Here is an 18265-nt window from a genome sequence, read left to right as displayed (position 1 = left end):
CTATGGGAAAAAGTTTATCTCACAAAAATCATAATTACACACCCGATAGAGCCCCAAAAAGTTATTTTTAATAACATTCCCCCCTAAATAAAGGTTATCCCTAGCTATCCCTGCCTGTACAGCTATCCCTGTCTCATAGTCACAAAGTTCACATTCTCATATGACCCGGATTTGAAATCCACTATTCGTCTAAAATGGAGGTCACCTGATTTCGGCAGCCAATGACTTTTTCCAATTTTTTTCAATGCCCCCGGTGTCGTAGTTCCTGTCCCACCTCCCCTGCGCTGTTATTGGTGCAAAAAAGGCGCCAGGGAAGGTGGGAGGGGAATCGAATTTTGGCGCACTTTACCACGCGGTGTTCGATTCGATTCGAACATGGCGAACACCCTGATATCCGATCGAACATGTGTTCGATAGAACACTGTTCGCTCATCTCTAATCCTTACCCTGCTGTTCCTATTGTTGCAAAAGAAAGGCAAGGGTGATAGAAAATGCCAAACAGTTTGCAAATTTTGGTTGACAAATACCATGTGCAAAAGTTTCAACTTTTCTATTAAAAGCCAAAAAGTCATAATTTTAGTGCTAAAATGGTGGGAGATAAAAATTGTGCATGCCTACTATGCTAGAAAGATCGCATACAGTAGTACATTGGCCTTGAAGTTTACACATTCTTACTTTTAGCCAGTACTCGTACCTTTACTCCATCATCTGTATTTGTTCTGTAATCATTCAATATCTACTCCTGCTTTTTCTTGTTTGCTGTTACCATAGAATGACTGGTGCACCTCCCAGCTACTGTTTTGTTGCCCTCCCACCCCGAACCACAAAAGGTCATATCTTGTTTGGGAAGAACTCAGCACGTCAGAGAGATGAAGTTCAAGAGGTGCTATATGTACCATCCAGAAGTCATGAGGCTGGAAGCAAAGTTCAGGTAAGGTTACATAGTTAGTATGATTGAAAAAAGAGATGTCCATCAAGTTCCACCACGGGATGGGAAAGGGGCTGACAGTCTACCTCGTATACATTCCCATAACCATCAATGCTATTTTGCGCTAAAAAGGCATCTAATCCAAAGTGCTATGACCAGCTCCTGGGTAGGCTATTCCACAGATTCACAGCCCTTACAGTGAAGAAGCCTTGTCACATCTGGAGATTAAACCTTTTTTTTTTTTTTTTTTTTTTCTAGACAGAGGGGGTTCCCCCTTGTCTTTTTAGGGGATTTTATATATTTCTTGTGTGGACCATTTATATACTTATACAGGTTTATCATATGTCCCCTTAAGCGCCTCTTCTCCAAACTAAACAGATGTAACTCCTTTAATCATAATCTCCATGGCCCAGTTTTGTTTTGTTATTTTAAATGTAGATTGTGAGCCCCATATAGAGCTCACAATGCACATTTTTCCCTATCAGTATGTCGTTTTGGAATATGGGATGGAAATCCATGCAAACACAGGGAGAATATACAAACTCCTCGCAGATGGTTTTTGCCCTTGGTGGGATTTGAACACCAGGACCCAGCACTGCAAGGCTGCAGTGCTAACCACTGAGCTACCGTGTGGCCCCTCATGGCCCAGTTTTGTGACCCTCCATTGAACCTTTTCCAACTCTATGACATCTTTCCTATGAACTGGTGCTCAGAACTGAACTTCATAATCCAGATGGGGCCGCACCAATGACTTATAAAGTGGTTATATTACATCTCTATACTGTGAGTCCATCCTCCTATTAATACATGACAATATACTGCTGGCCTAAGGGCTAGTTCACACAGGGCTAGCCACTGTATCCATTGACAACCAATTAGAATAAAAAGACTTTACCACTAACGCTAGGTTCACACCTGCATTCTGGTCTCCGTTCTGTGGTTTCCGTCTTTTGCATACAAGAAGACGGAAACCATAGACCGGGTCCGGCCGTGAGCGCCTGTGAGCGTTTTATGCTCTCCGATGCGAAACTGTTTTTTTTAATCCGGACACAGAGTACTGCATGTTCGACTCTGTGTCCGGATTAAAAAAAAAGGTTTCGCGGCGGAGAGCATAAAACGCTCACCACCGCTCACGGCCGGACAGCTTTCTCATCAAATGAATGGGTGAGAAAGACAGGTTTCCGTCTCCTGCTCTGTTTTGTGCAGGAAACGGAAACCTGCAGAACGGAGATCGGGCGCAGATGTGAACGAGCCCTAAGATGGTTAGAGAAAATTTATATCTGCAACATTTTTATTAATTTTTATTTGCAAGAATGTTTAACTTTTAATTGTCAAAAAATGTAAATATAGTTAAGTTCATGGGAAACCCCTTTAATAGTGAGGGTATCTTTGCAGGAAGGATCCTTTGATAATAGGGATTTGTATACCAAATATAAGTATAGAGACATATACAGTACCTTCACTTACAATGTTGAGAGGTTTGTGACAAGTGAGTAGAGATGAGCGAACACTAAAATGTTCGAGGTTCGAAATTCGATTCGAACAGCCGCTCACTGTTCGAGTGTTCGAATGGGTTTCGAACCCCATTATAGTCTATGGGGAACATAAACTCGTTAAGGGGGAAACCCAAATTCGTGTCTGGAGGGTCACCAAGTCCACTATGACACCCCAGGAAATGATACCAACACCCTGGAATGACACTGGGACAGCAGGGGAAGCATGTCTGGGGGCATAAAAGTCACTTTATTTCATGGAAATCCCTGTCAGTTTGCGATTTTCGCAAGCTAACTTTTCCCCATAGAAATGCATTGGCCAGTGCTGATTGGCCAGAGTACGGAACTCGACCAATCAGCGCTGGCTCTGCTGGAGGAGGCGGAGTCTAAGATCGCTCCACACCAGTCTCCATTCAGGTCCGACCTTAGACTCCGCCTCCTCCAGCAGAGCCAGCGCTGATTGGCCGAATTCCGTACTCTGGCCAATCAGCACTGGCTAATGCATTGTATTGGCGTGATGAAGCAGTGCTGAATGAGTGTGCTTAGCACACACATTCAGCTCTACTTCATCAGGCTAATAGAATGCATTGGCCAATCAGCGCTGGCCAATGCATTCTATTAGCTTGATGAAGCAGAGTGTGCACAAGGGTTCAAGCGCACCCTCGGCTCTGATGTAGCAGAGCCGAGGGTGCACAAGGGTTCAAGTGCACCCTCGGCTCTCCTACATCAGAGCCGAGGGTGCGCTTGAACCCTTGTGCACACTCTGCTTCATCAAGCTAATAGAGTGCATTGGCCAGCGCTGATTGGCCAGAGTACGGAATTCGGCCAATCAGCGCTGGCCAATGCATCCCTATGGGAAAAAGTTTATCTCACAAAAATCATAATTACACACCCGATAGAGCCCCAAAAAGTTATTTTTAATAACATTCCCCCCTAAATAAAGGTTATCCCTAGCTATCCCTGCCTGTACAGCTATCCCTGTCTCATAGTCACAAAGTTCACATTCTCATATGACCCGGATTTGAAATCCACTATTCGTCTAAAATGGAGGTCACCTGATTTCGGCAGCCAATGACTTTTTCCAATTTTTTTCAATGCCCCCGGTGTCGTAGTTCCTGTCCCACCTCCCCTGCGCTGTTATTGGTGCAAAAAAGGCGCCAGGGAAGGTGGGAGGGGAATCGAATTTTGGCGCACTTTACCACGCGGTGTTCGATTCGAACATGGCGAACACCCTGATATCCGATCGAACATGTGTTCGATAGAACACTGTTCGCTCATCTCTACAAGTGAGTCTTTAGACTTACATTTTTGTTAGACCAACAACGAAAAAAATGTCATGTCCAGATGAGATAGATATGTTGCAGATTTTTGGCACAGGAAAAATGTCATTATTTCTTCAGAAAATCTGAAGTAATAAAAACCATACCAAATTGTGTTGACTTGTGTGCTCTAGATTTCATTGCACAATAGCTTTGGGATTGATGTAAATTTTACTAGGTGCACTGCTATTCAGTGGTGGAAAATCCTGGGTGAATGTCCTGTGTATACTTTTAAATATACCATATATACTCGAGTATAAGCCGAGTTTTTCATTACAGTTTTCGTGCTGAAAAAGCTCCCCTCGGCTTTTACTCGAGTGAAGCAAGAAAAGGAAAAACTTTTTTTTTTTTTTTTTTGGGGGGGGGGGGGGGGAGAGGGTCTATGACCAGCCGCAATAGTAATGTATAGAATCTCCCATAAAATAATGAAGAAAAAAAAAAAGCTTTAAAGAAATAAAAAAATTAAATAAAAGTTCTATATCACTCTTCCCTAGAATACAAATAAGAGTAGAAAATTACTGTGAAACACAAACGCATTAGGTATCCTGTGTCTGAAAGTGCCTGGTCTACTGAATATAGGGTATCTACAGTGCTCCTGTTCTGTCGGGAAGGGGTTAATCCGAACAGCACGCTTCCATAGAAATGAATGGAAGCACCTGTGATGCTGACTTTGCCGGCGGCTGGCCGGCGTCATAGGTGCTTCCATTCATTTCTATGGGAGCGTGCTGTTCGGATCGGCTGATCCGAACAGTGTTCGCTCATCTCTAGTTAATAGGAGCACTGTAGATACCCTATATTCAGCCAGACTGAATTCCACGTGGGGGAAAAATAAACCTAGTCCTCAAGTTCAAGGAAGGAGCAGACAGAGAACCCAAAAACTCCGACTATTTTAATTTTTGAAATTTTCCAGTAGCTGCTGCACCCCCCCCCCTCAGCTTATACTCGAGTCAATAAGTTTTCCCAATTTTTTTGTGGTAAGATTAGGGGCCTCGGCTTATATTCGGGTCGACTTATACTCGAGTATATACAGTAGTCTACATAAAGAAGATGCATGGTAAGCAGGGGTTCACTTTTACATAGGTTTACTTATTGCTTAAATCCCTTTGATGAACAAAAAAAAGGCAAATAAAACATCACGTTTCCTATAAAAGAGAATATAAACCCCAGATTGAGCACGTGCGCCATCTGTTTGCATTACTTTTTTGTTTTCTTCCATTAATTCCTTGGTGGGTACTATATTCAATTTCAGTGTTGCCTTGTAAGAAAAGGTATAGTAGTAACAATATTGCATTTGTTTTAGCCTATATATTAGTCATTTGTTTGCAAAACAATAGGAGCACAAAAGCAATATATTGTATTCTCTATACCCCATGAGAAATGCTCGCTGTATACAGTATATTGTAGATGAAAGTATTTTGAATGAAAGTATAACGAAACATATTTATAGATATCCTGTTAGGGAATCCATAGGTAACATGATTTATACAAACCCTCTCTACAATGGGATAAACCGATCATCAAATGTGATCAAAGTAGACCTTGTTAGCTTACGAATGATTGACATACTTATATGTTCCTCCAGTGTACATACCTTGCCATTGACCAAGCTGCCAAGACTCATTCCGTGATACTTAGTAAACCAGCCTGGATGTGGGGCGCTGAGATGGGAGCCAATGACTATGGAGTATGCATCGGTAATGTGGATGTCATTACAAAGCAAGCGGCTGATGATGCCTCCTTATTACTAGGGGCAGATCTTGTCAGGTGAGGGGTTTGCTCAGAAATTTGTTAGTGAAAAAGCAGGGATATCATATGATTAGGCAGGACATGGGCTTGCTTCTGCTTCTCAGAGAGAAAGCTCTTTATGGGCAGCAGCATTTATAACCGTACATGGTAGACGTTCTGATACTGACTCCAAGCAGTAAGGAAAAATTATTTGGGTAACTGCCGTACCACTCCATGCTGCTCTCCTCTTTACCATGGACAGAGATAACAATTGTTCAGGATGGAGCAGCACGGAGTGATGAAATGTTTATACCCTATTTTCCCCTCATTGTATAGAGTTTGTATCAAGATGTCTACCCTTTACTATTATAAATGCTGCTGATCATGTGGGCTTTCTCTCTGAGATGGATAAAGATAACCTGTGTTCCATCTAAATGAAATCCATGCTTCTTACACTAGGGATACAACAGAAGCTGTACTGTGTTCTAATGACATTGTGTAACTAGAAGAGCCTCACTAGATTGAAATATGGGAAGAATATGCAAATCTGACTTCCATGATGTAATTAGGAAGCCAGTGCCTCAAGAATGCACACCAATAGAGGGCGCTCACTGAGAATGTGCAAGACTATCTTCCATGATGTAATTCGGAAGACAGAGTCTCAGGCAAGCAAACCAATAGAGGGCGCTCCCTTTAACATCATGCCGACCTTCTCAGAGGCCTTTGTTTGCAATGATGTTGGGATTATACCAGGTACAGTCTCTCAGCCAAGGACAGCTGTTTCGATGTGTTGCATCTCATCAGCTTGGCGCAGAGAGGACTAACCTGGCAGAGGTGAGAGGCTTAGACAGGGTTGGGGGGATATCGTCACTCCATCATGGAAGTCAGATTTGCATATTCTTCCCATGTTCCTTTGCACAGTGGAGCGCTCATGGCTTAATAAGACTCCACACACCTAAATGGTGGTTCTCTCCCTATAGAGTGAAATACAAACACTTATACATTTTGAACACCAGGTGGCGGTATTGCAAGCAGATAATAGCAATGTTTCTGAAAGGAAATCTCTTCTAAATAACAATACTTTACTTCCAATAAATCTACTTTAATGTGTTGGAGGTAAGCGTTATTGTAAATATGCCAGTTTTCTGATGAGATCGTACTGCATGTTTGTGAGGTTCGCAGGCCCACAGCGTCACTTACTGATCCATAGTGGCTGCCGCCGGGCCCCCTAATATCCCGGGCTCTGTGCTCGCTGCTACCCCGGTAGTTACGGCCCTGATCCAGCATAATATTCTCCAGTAGCCTGCTCATTGTTAGGTGATGTAGCTTATACTACTCCGGACTTTCCTTTAGTATCTCAGTCTTAGTAAATCACGCTTTAAGGCTTTACATTTCATGGACTGTGAATAATATGAATGTGGACAATTGAATTGCTATATAACCTTTTACATTATTAGAGCCTGCCATTTACATTGGTTTTTCAATTTCTAGGCTTGGTCTTGAACGGGGAACAAGTGCCAAAGAAGCTCTTGATGTAATCACCTCTTTATTAGAGGAGCATGGGCAAGGAGGGAGCATTTTCCAAGCAGGCGGTCAGGGTTTTCACAGTGCCTTCCTGATAGTAGACAGAGCAGAGGCATGGATCCTGGAGACAGTAGGCAAATTCTGGGCAGCTGAAAAAATCTCAGGTTAGTTCTGTCCAGGCCAATAGATCTTATTGTGCAGGTTGTTGTAATGCTACACTGACTTACTAACAGCCTGTGTTAAGGGGGTTTACACTACTGTTGTTTGTCACCATTGTTGGCATCCGTCAGAGTATGTTAACAATGGACACAAATGGATCCGTCAAAAACTTGCTAAGTATCTCATTCATTGTAATTGAAAAACATAAATAAAAATTTTCTTTTAAATCTCATTTAAATGGGATTCTTAATGTTGTTCGTTTGCATTCACATTTGCCAAATCCATCATAAGTCTGTTATTTTGGTTATTTTTGACGCTGGCATTCTACTCTCTGTCGTTCGGGTGCACATGGGGACCGAAAGACTAAGAGCCCATCTGCTAAAAAAGCAGGTACCCGCAGACCCCATAGACTATAATGGGGTCCACAGGTATCTGTCGGTTTTTGTCAGTTTTATACAGTATAAAACTGGCGGAACAGGACTTTTCTCCCCACCGATTTTAAACTAAATCTGTGGGGAGAAAACGCAGATGTGAACCTAGCCTGACCCAAATCGGATGAGGTGCAAAACTTTTGGCTCTGTTAAAAGTAACAGACTTATGAAGGATGTTGCGTGTCCCTTATTTTTTTGGTCTTTGAATGACGGATGATAACAGTTGGTCACCCTACATACTGTCCATTATTTTGGTCTGCTGTTTTCTGGGCATGCTCACAAAGCAGAACAAAAAACCCCAAAAATCAGACTGTATCACAACAAATATTAATGGATATTATCAGATGAATTTTTGTCACTTTTTATTACACTGCGGTTGTGGCTGCTGTGACATGCTGTGTGTATAGAGGTGACCACTGAGGCCTGTAATTGGCTGCGGTGGTCCTCTCTTTCAGAGCTTGGGTCCACTGCTAGAAACAGAGGCCTGGGGAGAGGTGAGTGCTGGTTTGTTATATTCCCAATAACAGCTCTATTATAAAAAAAAAAATATGACCTGGGCAAGAACGTTAAAGGGATTTTATCATTCAAACTCATTTTTTTTCTGACTAACACATCGGAATAGCCTTAAGAAAGGCTATTCTGTTACTTTTCGATGTCTTCTCCACACCGCCGTTCGCTTGAAATCCCGTTTTTTGTCGGTATGCAAATGAGTTCTTTTGCGGCACTGGGGGCGTCCCCAATGCTGCGAGAGAACTCTCTCCAGCGCCGCCTCCATCTTCTTTAGCAATGGCCTCTTCTTTCGTCTTCTTCCGGTGCGTGGGGGGTCAAAATTCAACACTTGCACAAGTCTGCTCTGCCAGAGCCGACTTCACATGCGGGCGGCCATTTTTTTGTGGCCGCTTATGTGAGCAGGCACAGTGCGCTCCTGTAGTTCTATGGAGTACAGAAAATAAAGGTAAGAGATGAATAGCCTTTAGAAAGGCTATTCCTATGTACTTTTATTTTAATAACGTTTTTTATAATGATAGAATCCCTTCAAGTCATGAAGAGCTGCAGTATACACTGCATACTATGTACAGTATACCTTCAAGCATGTTAAAGGTAAACTGCTTTCATTGTAATTTCTTCCTTCATTTCTGCCCCTCTAGATGGTGTAAGATATATCTGCAATCATTTATCATTGAAGACACATATAGATCTGGAGCACCCGGAGCTTCAGAACCATGCACAAGGCCAGGGTTGGTGGAATGGAGACGAAGAGTTTAACTTTTCAGAAGTATTTTCAGAACATGAAGATGGAGACGACTGTCTGGGGAAAAAGGCGGAGGAAAATCAGGAAGGTAAGTAGTCTTCATATGTTGTGTATTTGTAATGGGGTTTATACCTTATGAGCCATGTAAAAATCAAATCTGTATGCATCTCTGGACAAATCTGAGTATTTATTTCTCTTGCTTATATAGTGCCAATGTATTCTACAGCACTTTAAAGACAATATCCACTGTTAGGATTTTAAAATGTATATTCCCTATAAGTATGCATTTGCAGTGTGGGAGGAAAGCCATGAAAACACAAGGAGATCATACAAATACATGGTCAAAGTGGAATCCTGGACCCTCGCACTGAAAGGCAATGGACAAAATTCTGTCTAACAGTATTATGAGGCTGGTTTGTGCGAAAATTGCCACTTTTTAAGTTTTGCTTGCCACTTTCTTCAAAGGGGAACATAGCAGGAGCAAGGCCATTGGCCCTGTCAGATTTACCATTATTGAGGCCAGCAGAAAAAGGAACCCATTGAAGTCAATGGGAGGCTTATTTTTCAGCGCTGAAATTCCACATCAAATTCCTCACCATTTTCCTCCGTGTGAATGGACCCTTTAGTTGTATGGACTATGGAGGGTGTGCACTGCATCATAAACTAAGTGCACATTTCAGTAGGGTAGGGATTACCAACACTAGCTTGGAAAGTGCCAGTCTTGATAAATCACCCCCTATATGTTTATAACTGATTATTGTGTTGATCTACTCCCTTTAAGCCTGAGGCCTCATTTTGCGGAAACGCAGCTTTTTTTTGTTGCAGGTTTTGCTGAGGTTTTTTGAGCTAAAGCCAAGAGTGAATTGAGCAGAAGGGAAAAGTATACGAGCTTCCTATATAGTTCCCATTCTTTTTATAGCCATTTTTGGCTTTGGCTCAGAAAACTGCAACAAAAAAAGCCGAGTTTCCGCAACATGGGGCCTTAGCCTAAAACAAAAATGGTAACAAATCTGTTATCATGAAAATACAATCTAATCTGCATGTAGTATGTTATAGAGCAGGAGGAACTGAATGGAATGATATATAGTTTTGTAGGAAGAAATTCAGTATTAATGGTCATTTATTCATTTATATCTTTCCATTTGCATCACCCTAAGCATAGAAAACATCAAAAGTATGAATGAGTTCACATCAGCTCAAATTCAATCTGTTTTCCCAGTTCTGCCATAAGGTCAGAACAGCAGACTGAAAAACCAATATAATTAGGGCTGCATACAGAGCACAGTCTCTATGTATCCATCATTATTTACTGTAATGTAAAAAAAAACAAGATGGAAGCTTCTTCTGCCTTGTTACTTGTCTTACAGAAGACTAACTCCTGCATGAACCATTTTATCTTCTGTCTAAAACGATAACAATCAAGACACAAGAAAGCTCGTCTTGTTTTTACATTACATTACATTGAATGATGACAGATGCAGAAAAACTGGGCTCTGTCTGCATCCGGAATTATATACATTTTTAGTCTGTTGCTCGGATCCTTTAACTTATCAGAGCAACAGAATAAATTATGTTGATATGAACTAAGGGGGTGTTCACACTACCATCGGTGTCCGACAGCTAGTGTCCGCTCCTAGTGTCCATTCAAAATCTTGCGCGGACATTAGCAGTGGACACTAGCTGTGTCCGTGACATTTTGTATTGATTTAAATGGAGATGCAGTGCGTTCTTTTACAGTCAGTGCCTGTCCTTAACTGTCCGTTCCCAAAGATGTCCGACTTTTCAAGCGGACAGCAAAAACCTACATGTCGGCAAAATCGCTTTGTTTATTCTACATGGGGCCCTGGCCTTATACTGTTTTTCCTATTAAAAACTAAAAAAACAACAAAAAATCTAAATAACAGCCTGCGTAGCTCCTGCTCTATAACATGCTGCCTGCAAATTAGACTGCATTTTCATGCTGACAAGTTTCCTTGAAATTGAAGGAAAATACTAAGTGATGAACTGTGGGGATTTTTTAGTTTGTTTTCTGCGTTTAGTGTTTTTTGGGTAGGTAATTTTATTTTATTTTTTTATCAGATGTGTCTTGTATCTTGTTTCTTGTATACAGCTCAGGGCTCGTTCACATCAGCGTTCATCTGTCCTTATTGCAGGTTTCTGTTTCCTGCATAAAACAGATGCAGGAGACTGAAGCCTGCAGGAGACTTTCTCACTCATTCATTTGAATGGGTGAGAAAGCTGTCCGGCCGTGAGCGGCAGTGAGCGTTTTGCGCTCTCCGCCAAAACCGGGTTTTATAATCCGGACACAGAGTCGGACATGCAGTACTCTGTGTCCGGATTAAAAAATCCGGTTTCGCGGCGCAGAGCCTAAAACGCTCACCGCCGCTCACGGCCGGACCCGGACTATGGTTTCCGTCTTCTGCCATGCAGAAGACGGAAACCATAGAACGGAGACATGAACGCAGGTGTGAACCTAGCGTCAGGATGGGTTAACACCTGTGCCCGATCTCCGCTTTGTGGGTTTCCGTCTACTGCTGACAGGAGACGGAAACCCAGCATTCAGTGTCTGCCTGTGAGCGTCTTCTGATCTCTGTGGTGAAACCAGTTTTTTTTTTTTTTTTTTTAACCGGACACAAAGTCCTGCATGTCTGACTTTGTGTCTGGTAAAAAAAAACAAAACCTGTTTCGCCGTGGAGAGCAGAAGACGCTCACATGCGGACATTTGCAAACCCATTCAAATGAATGAAAACTGACTGCTGGTTTCCGTCTCCTGTCCAGTTACTTGAGCAGAAGACGGAAACCTGAAAGCGGAGATCGGGCACAGGTGTGAACCCGTTCTTAGACTAAATAAACTGTTCAAGGTTCTTCAGATAACTTTAGGCTATATTCACACGACCATATCCATTTAGCAGCCAAAACCAGCCATCAAAAACAGGTATTTGGTTCTCTCTCAGATGATTCTGATGACTCTGTGGATGTCAAAATGGACATAAATAGGACATGTCCTATTTATTGATAGTCTTCTAAAGAAAACTACAAAAAAAAAAACATGGGACCCTTGAAAACCTTAGAGTACTTTTAAAATAACTGGTTAATGGTTGTGCCATTGAATACATCTCTACATGGATTAAAGCTTTTGTGCAGGATGCAAATTCCAAGTGTACCTTCACCGGTAGCCTTCTGTTTTTCATATTTGGGTCCTGATTCGGTGCAGGCTTTTAATATTGACCAAATCTGCAGAAAAATGAGAATGTTTTAGTAGCCATAAACCTTGATGTCTTTATCCGTCTCTGCCATCAGAACTGATGACCGTGGAATCAATGATAAATATTCTTCGTAATAAAAGTAGCGGGATTTGTGTGGACACGGACACCTTCCTAACTGCGGCGAGTGCAGTATCTGTCTTACCTAAGGATGACAAATGGCCCTGCATTCACTTTCTCACAGGCACTCCAGATCCATCAAGGTAAGTCATGTTTCCTATCTACTATAGTGCTATAGTCACGTATGACATCCATATTACACATCATTATTGGTATCAGCTGCATGGGAGACAAAGAAACATAAAGCATAAAGACTGACTCTGTATGGTGCGAGATGCAGACATTTAAGTCCAGCTTTATATTTTTGTATTTATTCATAACTGTTGTGTGTTATGTTTTAGTTCAGACACTGCAGATTGAACGCTGCAAATCTGCAGCAAATGACAGTACAGTAGATGCGGGAGGGGAGATCAAAAGCAACCTAAATTTTTTCTGATTCACAACACGCTTATTATTTAGCAAAACATGTATAGAGTCGAAATTCGTCAAGAAATTTTTGGGTTTTGCTGCAGAATTCCTGTGGATTTCATGTTTTCTCGCATATTTCACTGGGGAACACAGCATCTTGGGTATAGACCTGACCACTAGGAGGCGCAAGGTGCTGTCTCCCCCAATGAAACAAGGAGAAAAGGATTTTACAGTTAGTTCAAAAAATCCCTTTTTTGGTACCTCTGTGTTTGGAAGATGCTAATTGTAAAACGAATATTAGTTGCTGTGACTTTTCACCCTGCAATACTAGTCATATTTGTATTCCAAGTAAGCAAAATGACAGATGGTGTTTGTATGGATACCACGTGTCAATATAGGACTCAGTAGAGCCTGAAATATATGACTGTATGTACATTTCTGTATAAGGGATCTAAAACATAACACTCACTCTACACAGAACTTAGGCTAAGGTCCCAGCAAAAAAAACACAGCGGGAAAGATCGCGGTGGAAACAAAATCACAATTTTCACAGAGAGTTTCCGCCAGACTTTCTGCTTCTATTACACCTATACGGAAAACAACAGCATTTCTGTAGGTATAATTGACATTTGCCATTTACAAAAATCATTTTTTTAAATCGTAGCCTGTCCGCTGTGTATATTTTTCTGCAATGTGTGAATGAGATTAGCCACTATACAATGACTGTAAAATACTGCAGAGATTTCACTGTGACCAAATCGCGGCATTACGCTACGTGGGGTCCCAGCCTCAAAGGGGTTTTCTGACACCAAATGCATTTTTGATAAAACTAGTATTAGTATAAACTCCCCCAATATCCGTCAGAATGGAAACCTACCGTATATACTCGAGTATAAGCCGAATTTTTCAGCCCAGTTTTTGTGCTGAAAAAGCCCCCCTCGGCTTATACTCGAGTCAGCAAAAAAAAAAAAAAAAAATTTTTTTTTTTTTTTTTAGGAGGGGGGGGGGGGGGGGGGTCTATGACCAGCCACAATATCAATGTATAGAATCTCCCATAAAATAGTGCAAAAAAAAAGTTCTAAATCCCTCCTTTCCCTAGAATACATATAAAAGTAGAGAATTACTGTGAAACACATACACATTAGGTATCCCTGTGTCTGACAGTGCCCGGACTACTGAATATAGGGTATCTGCAGTGCTCCTGTTCCATTGGGAAGGGGTTAATAGGAGCACTGCAGATACCCTATATTCAACCAGACTGAATTCCAAGTGGGGGAAGAAAAAACCCAGTCCTCAAGCTCAGGGAAGGGGCAGACAGACAACCAAAACACCCCCTCCCCTTCCCCAGCACCCAGCAACTACTGCACCCAAAAACTCCGACCATTTTAATTTTGAAATTTTCCAGCAGCTGCTGCATTCCCCCCCCCCCCCCCCCTCGGCTTATACTCGAGTCAATACGTTTTCCCAGTTTTTTTGTGGTAAAATTAGGGGCCTCGGCTTATATTCGCTTCGGCTTATACTCGAGTATATACGGTAATCTGTTTAAAAAATGTAATTGCCTCCAGAAACCCTTGGAGAGCATAGAATATAATGGGGTCTGCCTGGTTTTAGCTTGAAAAGGGCAAAAAATGCACAGAGAAGTTGTGAAACCAGGCTCTGTGTCTGCCATATAATGCTTGGGGTCTATTCACACCCTAAGCATTTTGATGAGCATTTTGGTGCTGAAAATACATGTGGAAAAAAAAGCCTCCCATGGACTTCAATGGATTCCTTTTAACACTAGCGGAAAAATCAACCCATTGAAGTCAATGGGAGGCTTTTTTTTCATCGTTGAATCTGACGCGGATTCCACACCAAATTCAGCACCATATTCCTCTGTGTGAATGCACTCTTATACTCCAGTGCCCATATAACACAGCTATGTAGCACTAAAGTACGGTATATTTCCAAAAAGGTCCCAAGCTGATGCCAAGACATAACTTTATACAACAGCTTGGGTGGTGGAGGGCATAGGACAGCGGACACTTTTATTCATCTTATAATTTGCTTGTTTTTTTTATTTTTAAGGTCTGTATTTAAACCCTTTATTTTTGTGGACAATGTAAAAGACGTTCCAATGGTGCAGTCGTCTTGTGTAGGAGATAATATCTGTGATCATGATCATTCCCAATGGAAGCATGAGCTCTATGAGGCCCATCAATGTGCGATATCACTAATGGATAAAGATAAGGTGAGTCACATACTTAGATCCATCTTGTAGTAGGTTTTTAAAAGAGAAAAAATAATCTTCTGGCCTAAGTTTTTCTGAAGCAGATCCGTCATCTTAATGTAATGCCCTATATAAGAAACAGCATATTACTGCTTCAGGTTCCTACCGTACTACGGGTAATGCTGCGCTGTTTGGCTGCTAGGAGTCCTGACACTGGACATACTTCATTCATTGTCTGGTGTGATCCTCGGGAAAGCAATGACCTTCCCCTAATTAGTAAATGATCTATCCATCTAAAGTATGTGTCTGTGGTTGTGCATATGTATAAAATATATACATAGGCAGCCAAAATTGTGGAAAACATTTTAAAAACATTTTTGTGGCACTAGGAGTATGGACATGTAGCTGTAATATGATGCTTATGGGCCTGAGGACAAAACTTAGGACAGGCCCTATACCTGTCCATTTTTGCAGCCCAGGCTCCCTGACAGCAGTCCAGGCCCTGCGAGAGATTACAGTCCCAGCACTTTCTTTGCAGTGAATGGAGTGATAGTCACGCAACTCCATTCACAAAAATGGGAGATTTCCATTCCCCTGTTCTGATCTGTGGGGACCTGCCGTTTGGACGTTGAGGTCACGTGAACCACATTCTCTTTCATTTTTTTGAAACTTTTTAAATAGTAGTGGTAGAAGCGTCTAATATGTGTGACAGAATTGTTCTATGGAAGAATATTGGTGCAAAGCCCTTGATAAATCTGTACTCGTGATGCCTGATGCTATTTCTGTCATATAGGTTTATAAATAATCCAATATCAGGCAGTATGTGCCTGAGTCGTCTTAACCCTGTGTCACTGAATCTCCATCAGGCTGCTTCGTGTTACCCGGACAAGATGTAAAGCTATAGCCAACCTATTTATAATTTACGGTACTTCCTGCAGCTTATATTGCACCAACATGTTCCGTAGCAATGTGCAAAGATTGGTATCACACACATCAATCCCTGACACAGTCTAATTTCCTAATCTAAGACCCACACACTAAGGCTATTATCACTGGCATGTTTTTGGAATGTGAGGGGAAGCTGTAGTACTAGAGAGTAGCCAAACTCTGTTGTAGGGGTTTCCCTTTAAGATTTGCACTTCAGACCACAGCCCTGCAGGATAACAGTGCTAGCTAAAGTGCTGCAAAGCCATATCTGCACCTCCGTGCATTGGGATGGATTGACCGCAAATGTTTGCAGCCTCTCACATTAGATGTATGTTGGCCAAATCCACCAATTTTGACATTGTGTAGTTGACCATTTAATTTCCACTCTCCCCCCCATGGCAGAAATGTGGGTGATAAGGATCATGAAATTGTCCTTCTCCTGCCTGATCCTTTTGATCTAGTGGAGATAATTTGCTGTGAGAGGTGTCAGACATCAGCTCTGTCCTTGTTCAGGACACATGCCAAACATACATCTGTTTAGAGTAGTGGACAGTGGCGTAACTAGGAATGACGGGGCCCCAAGACGAACAGTTCAAATTGGGAGCCCCCTGAACCCCCAACCCCACTTACAAACTGCATTCCTGCACACCGTATTATGCCTCATAGTCAGAAAAAACAAAAAATGGAAGTCGGCACTCCAATTGGTATCCAGAATTAAAATATACTTTTAATGTCCATGATTAAAATAAATTGACAAAAACAGAAGACCAGTGCAAAAAACTTGAAAAATATGAAAACAACACTTACAGCATGATAAAAAAATAGACGTGCTCAAAGCATAGATGAATCGGCGTTAGTTGCCTACGCGTTTCAGGGCATTAGCCCCTTACTCATGGCAGAATGCCTCATAGTGGTCCCTGCACACAGTATTATACCCCATAGTGGCCCCTGCACTTAGTATTATCCCCCATAGTGGCCCCTGAACACATTATTATGCCCCATAGTGGCCCCTGAACACAGTATTATAGTGGACCACCCATGAATAATTATTATACTCTGGGGTCTTTTCAGAAGGAGAAGCTCCGGTGGCCATGAGCAGGAGTGAGAATTGGTTGGTAAATAGGGCCCGTTACCTGCTGGGGTTACTCCAGCAGATAATGGCCTATTAAAAAAAATAATAGTAAAATCAGGGGCCCACCGCTACTACCCAGTATATCTGTTGATGACTGTCTAGTATTTATGAACAGCTTTAGACCTGTATCTGTGGCTCTACCGCATATTGCTCAGTTTTGAGTTTCCTGATAACTGTGGCTTCATATGGATATGATCTGCATTTCCCTTCCTTAGGTAGGTGTAATGTGTAATGCAGTTACCTTCAGTCAATATTTGAGACACAAGTCTCCAAAAAAGTATGTGACTACTGAAGTTTTACTTTAACAAAATGAATCTTATTCTTTTTACTGCGTCCTGTAGGAGGAAGGAGATCAACTTCATAACACAATGTTAGGTCTGGAGAAACAAGGCTTGGATGCCATGGAAGATTTACTCAGTAGTCCAAATGCACTAGACCCTTCTGAAGTAGCGGACCTTTTCTACGACTGTGTGGATACAGAAATAAAATTCTACAAGTGAGGTACAATTTTTCTTTTTATGATTGCAACATGCAAAATATTCTACAAGTCCCTTAGGAGCCCTAGTGATAAGGAATGGATCATCTGGTTGAAGTTATGCAGTAGTGTTTCCTGGGTGCCACATCTACTTTTGCAGGCCATGTGATGTTACATTCATCAGTCACATGGCCTGATCGGAGCTCAGTCCTATTCAAGCAAATGGGCTGAACTTTCCTGTGTGGACTTTCTGCTTCTATTATACCTATATGGAAAATGCCAGTGTTTCCATAGGTATTATTGACATGCTGCAATTTGCAAAAATGCAACATTTCTGCTGTGGATTTTTTCCTGCAATGTGTGAATGGGATTAGCTAGAATCCCATCCGCTTTGTAGGTAATGTAAAATGCAGCGTTTTTGCCGCAGCCAAAACACTGTGCTTTTGCAATGTGGGGCCCCAGCTTAAAGCCTCAGGTTACTATATCTATAAAGAAGAGCATATACCGTGTTTCCCCGAAAGTAGGACATCCCCGAAAGTAAGGCATGCGGGAGCGCGGGGGGTTCTGTTGAATTGCCTAATATAAGGCAGCCCCTGAAAATAAGGCATGCCCAAAAAACGTTGCAGCCGACTGAACACTGTGCAATGTGCTTGATGTGCACAGGAAATCCAGCTGCTGCCTCTGCTGTTCTGTCCACTGTCCCTGCTGCTGTAGGATGAGGAGGCAGAGGCAGCAGCCGCCGGCATACAGAAGAGGCAGCAGCCGGCTTCCTGTGCACACGGAGCACAGAGTACAGCATCTAGCCGGCTGCTGTGTCAGTGAAGTGAGGATCGCTAAGCCCCACCCACAAAAGGCCCGTTAAGCCCCGCCCCCAAAGGCTTGCTAAGTCCCGCCCACCACTGCCGGGATAAACAGCAGCACCAGTGCTACTATGAAGATGGGAAAGGTAAGTTGACACCT

General features: G+C 42.2%; 1 protein-coding gene across 1 annotated transcript; it reads left to right on the top strand.

Annotated features, from left to right (window-relative positions):
* Window positions 1–772: 772 nt before the first annotated feature.
* Window positions 773–17330, top strand: LOC142187013 (secernin-1-like). Its single transcript, XM_075261422.1, has 7 exons — window positions 773–931; window positions 5323–5504; window positions 6957–7153; window positions 8728–8919; window positions 12132–12297; window positions 14630–14792; window positions 17172–17330. The coding sequence occupies exons 1-7, from the start codon at window positions 773–775 to the stop codon at window positions 17328–17330; spliced, it is 1218 nt and encodes a 405-aa protein (XP_075117523.1).
* The last annotated feature ends 935 nt before the right edge of the window (window positions 17331–18265 follow it).

The sequence above is a fragment of the Leptodactylus fuscus genome, unplaced genomic scaffold (genome assembly GCF_031893055.1).
Source record: "Leptodactylus fuscus isolate aLepFus1 unplaced genomic scaffold, aLepFus1.hap2 HAP2_SCAFFOLD_1293, whole genome shotgun sequence".
In the NCBI taxonomy this organism is placed as follows: Eukaryota; Metazoa; Chordata; class Amphibia; order Anura; family Leptodactylidae; genus Leptodactylus; species Leptodactylus fuscus.
The sequence above is the reverse complement of the archived record's forward strand: the minus strand, read 5'-3'. Positions and strand labels throughout refer to the sequence as shown.

What these genes read in the sequence shown, in the direction of transcription:
- LOC142187013 (XM_075261422.1), top strand. Translation starts at nt 773, where the DNA reads ATGACTGGTGCACCTCCCAGCTACTGTTTTGTTGCCCTCCCACCCCGA. An exon ending in GGCGGAGGAAAATCAGGAAG is followed by an intron (nt 8,920 to 12,131) that starts GTAAGTAGTCTT and finishes CTCTGCCATCAG; the next exon opens with AACTGATGACCGTGGAATCA. An exon ending in GGCACTCCAGATCCATCAAG is followed by an intron (nt 12,298 to 14,629) that starts GTAAGTCATGTT and finishes TTTATTTTTAAG; the next exon opens with GTCTGTATTTAAACCCTTTA.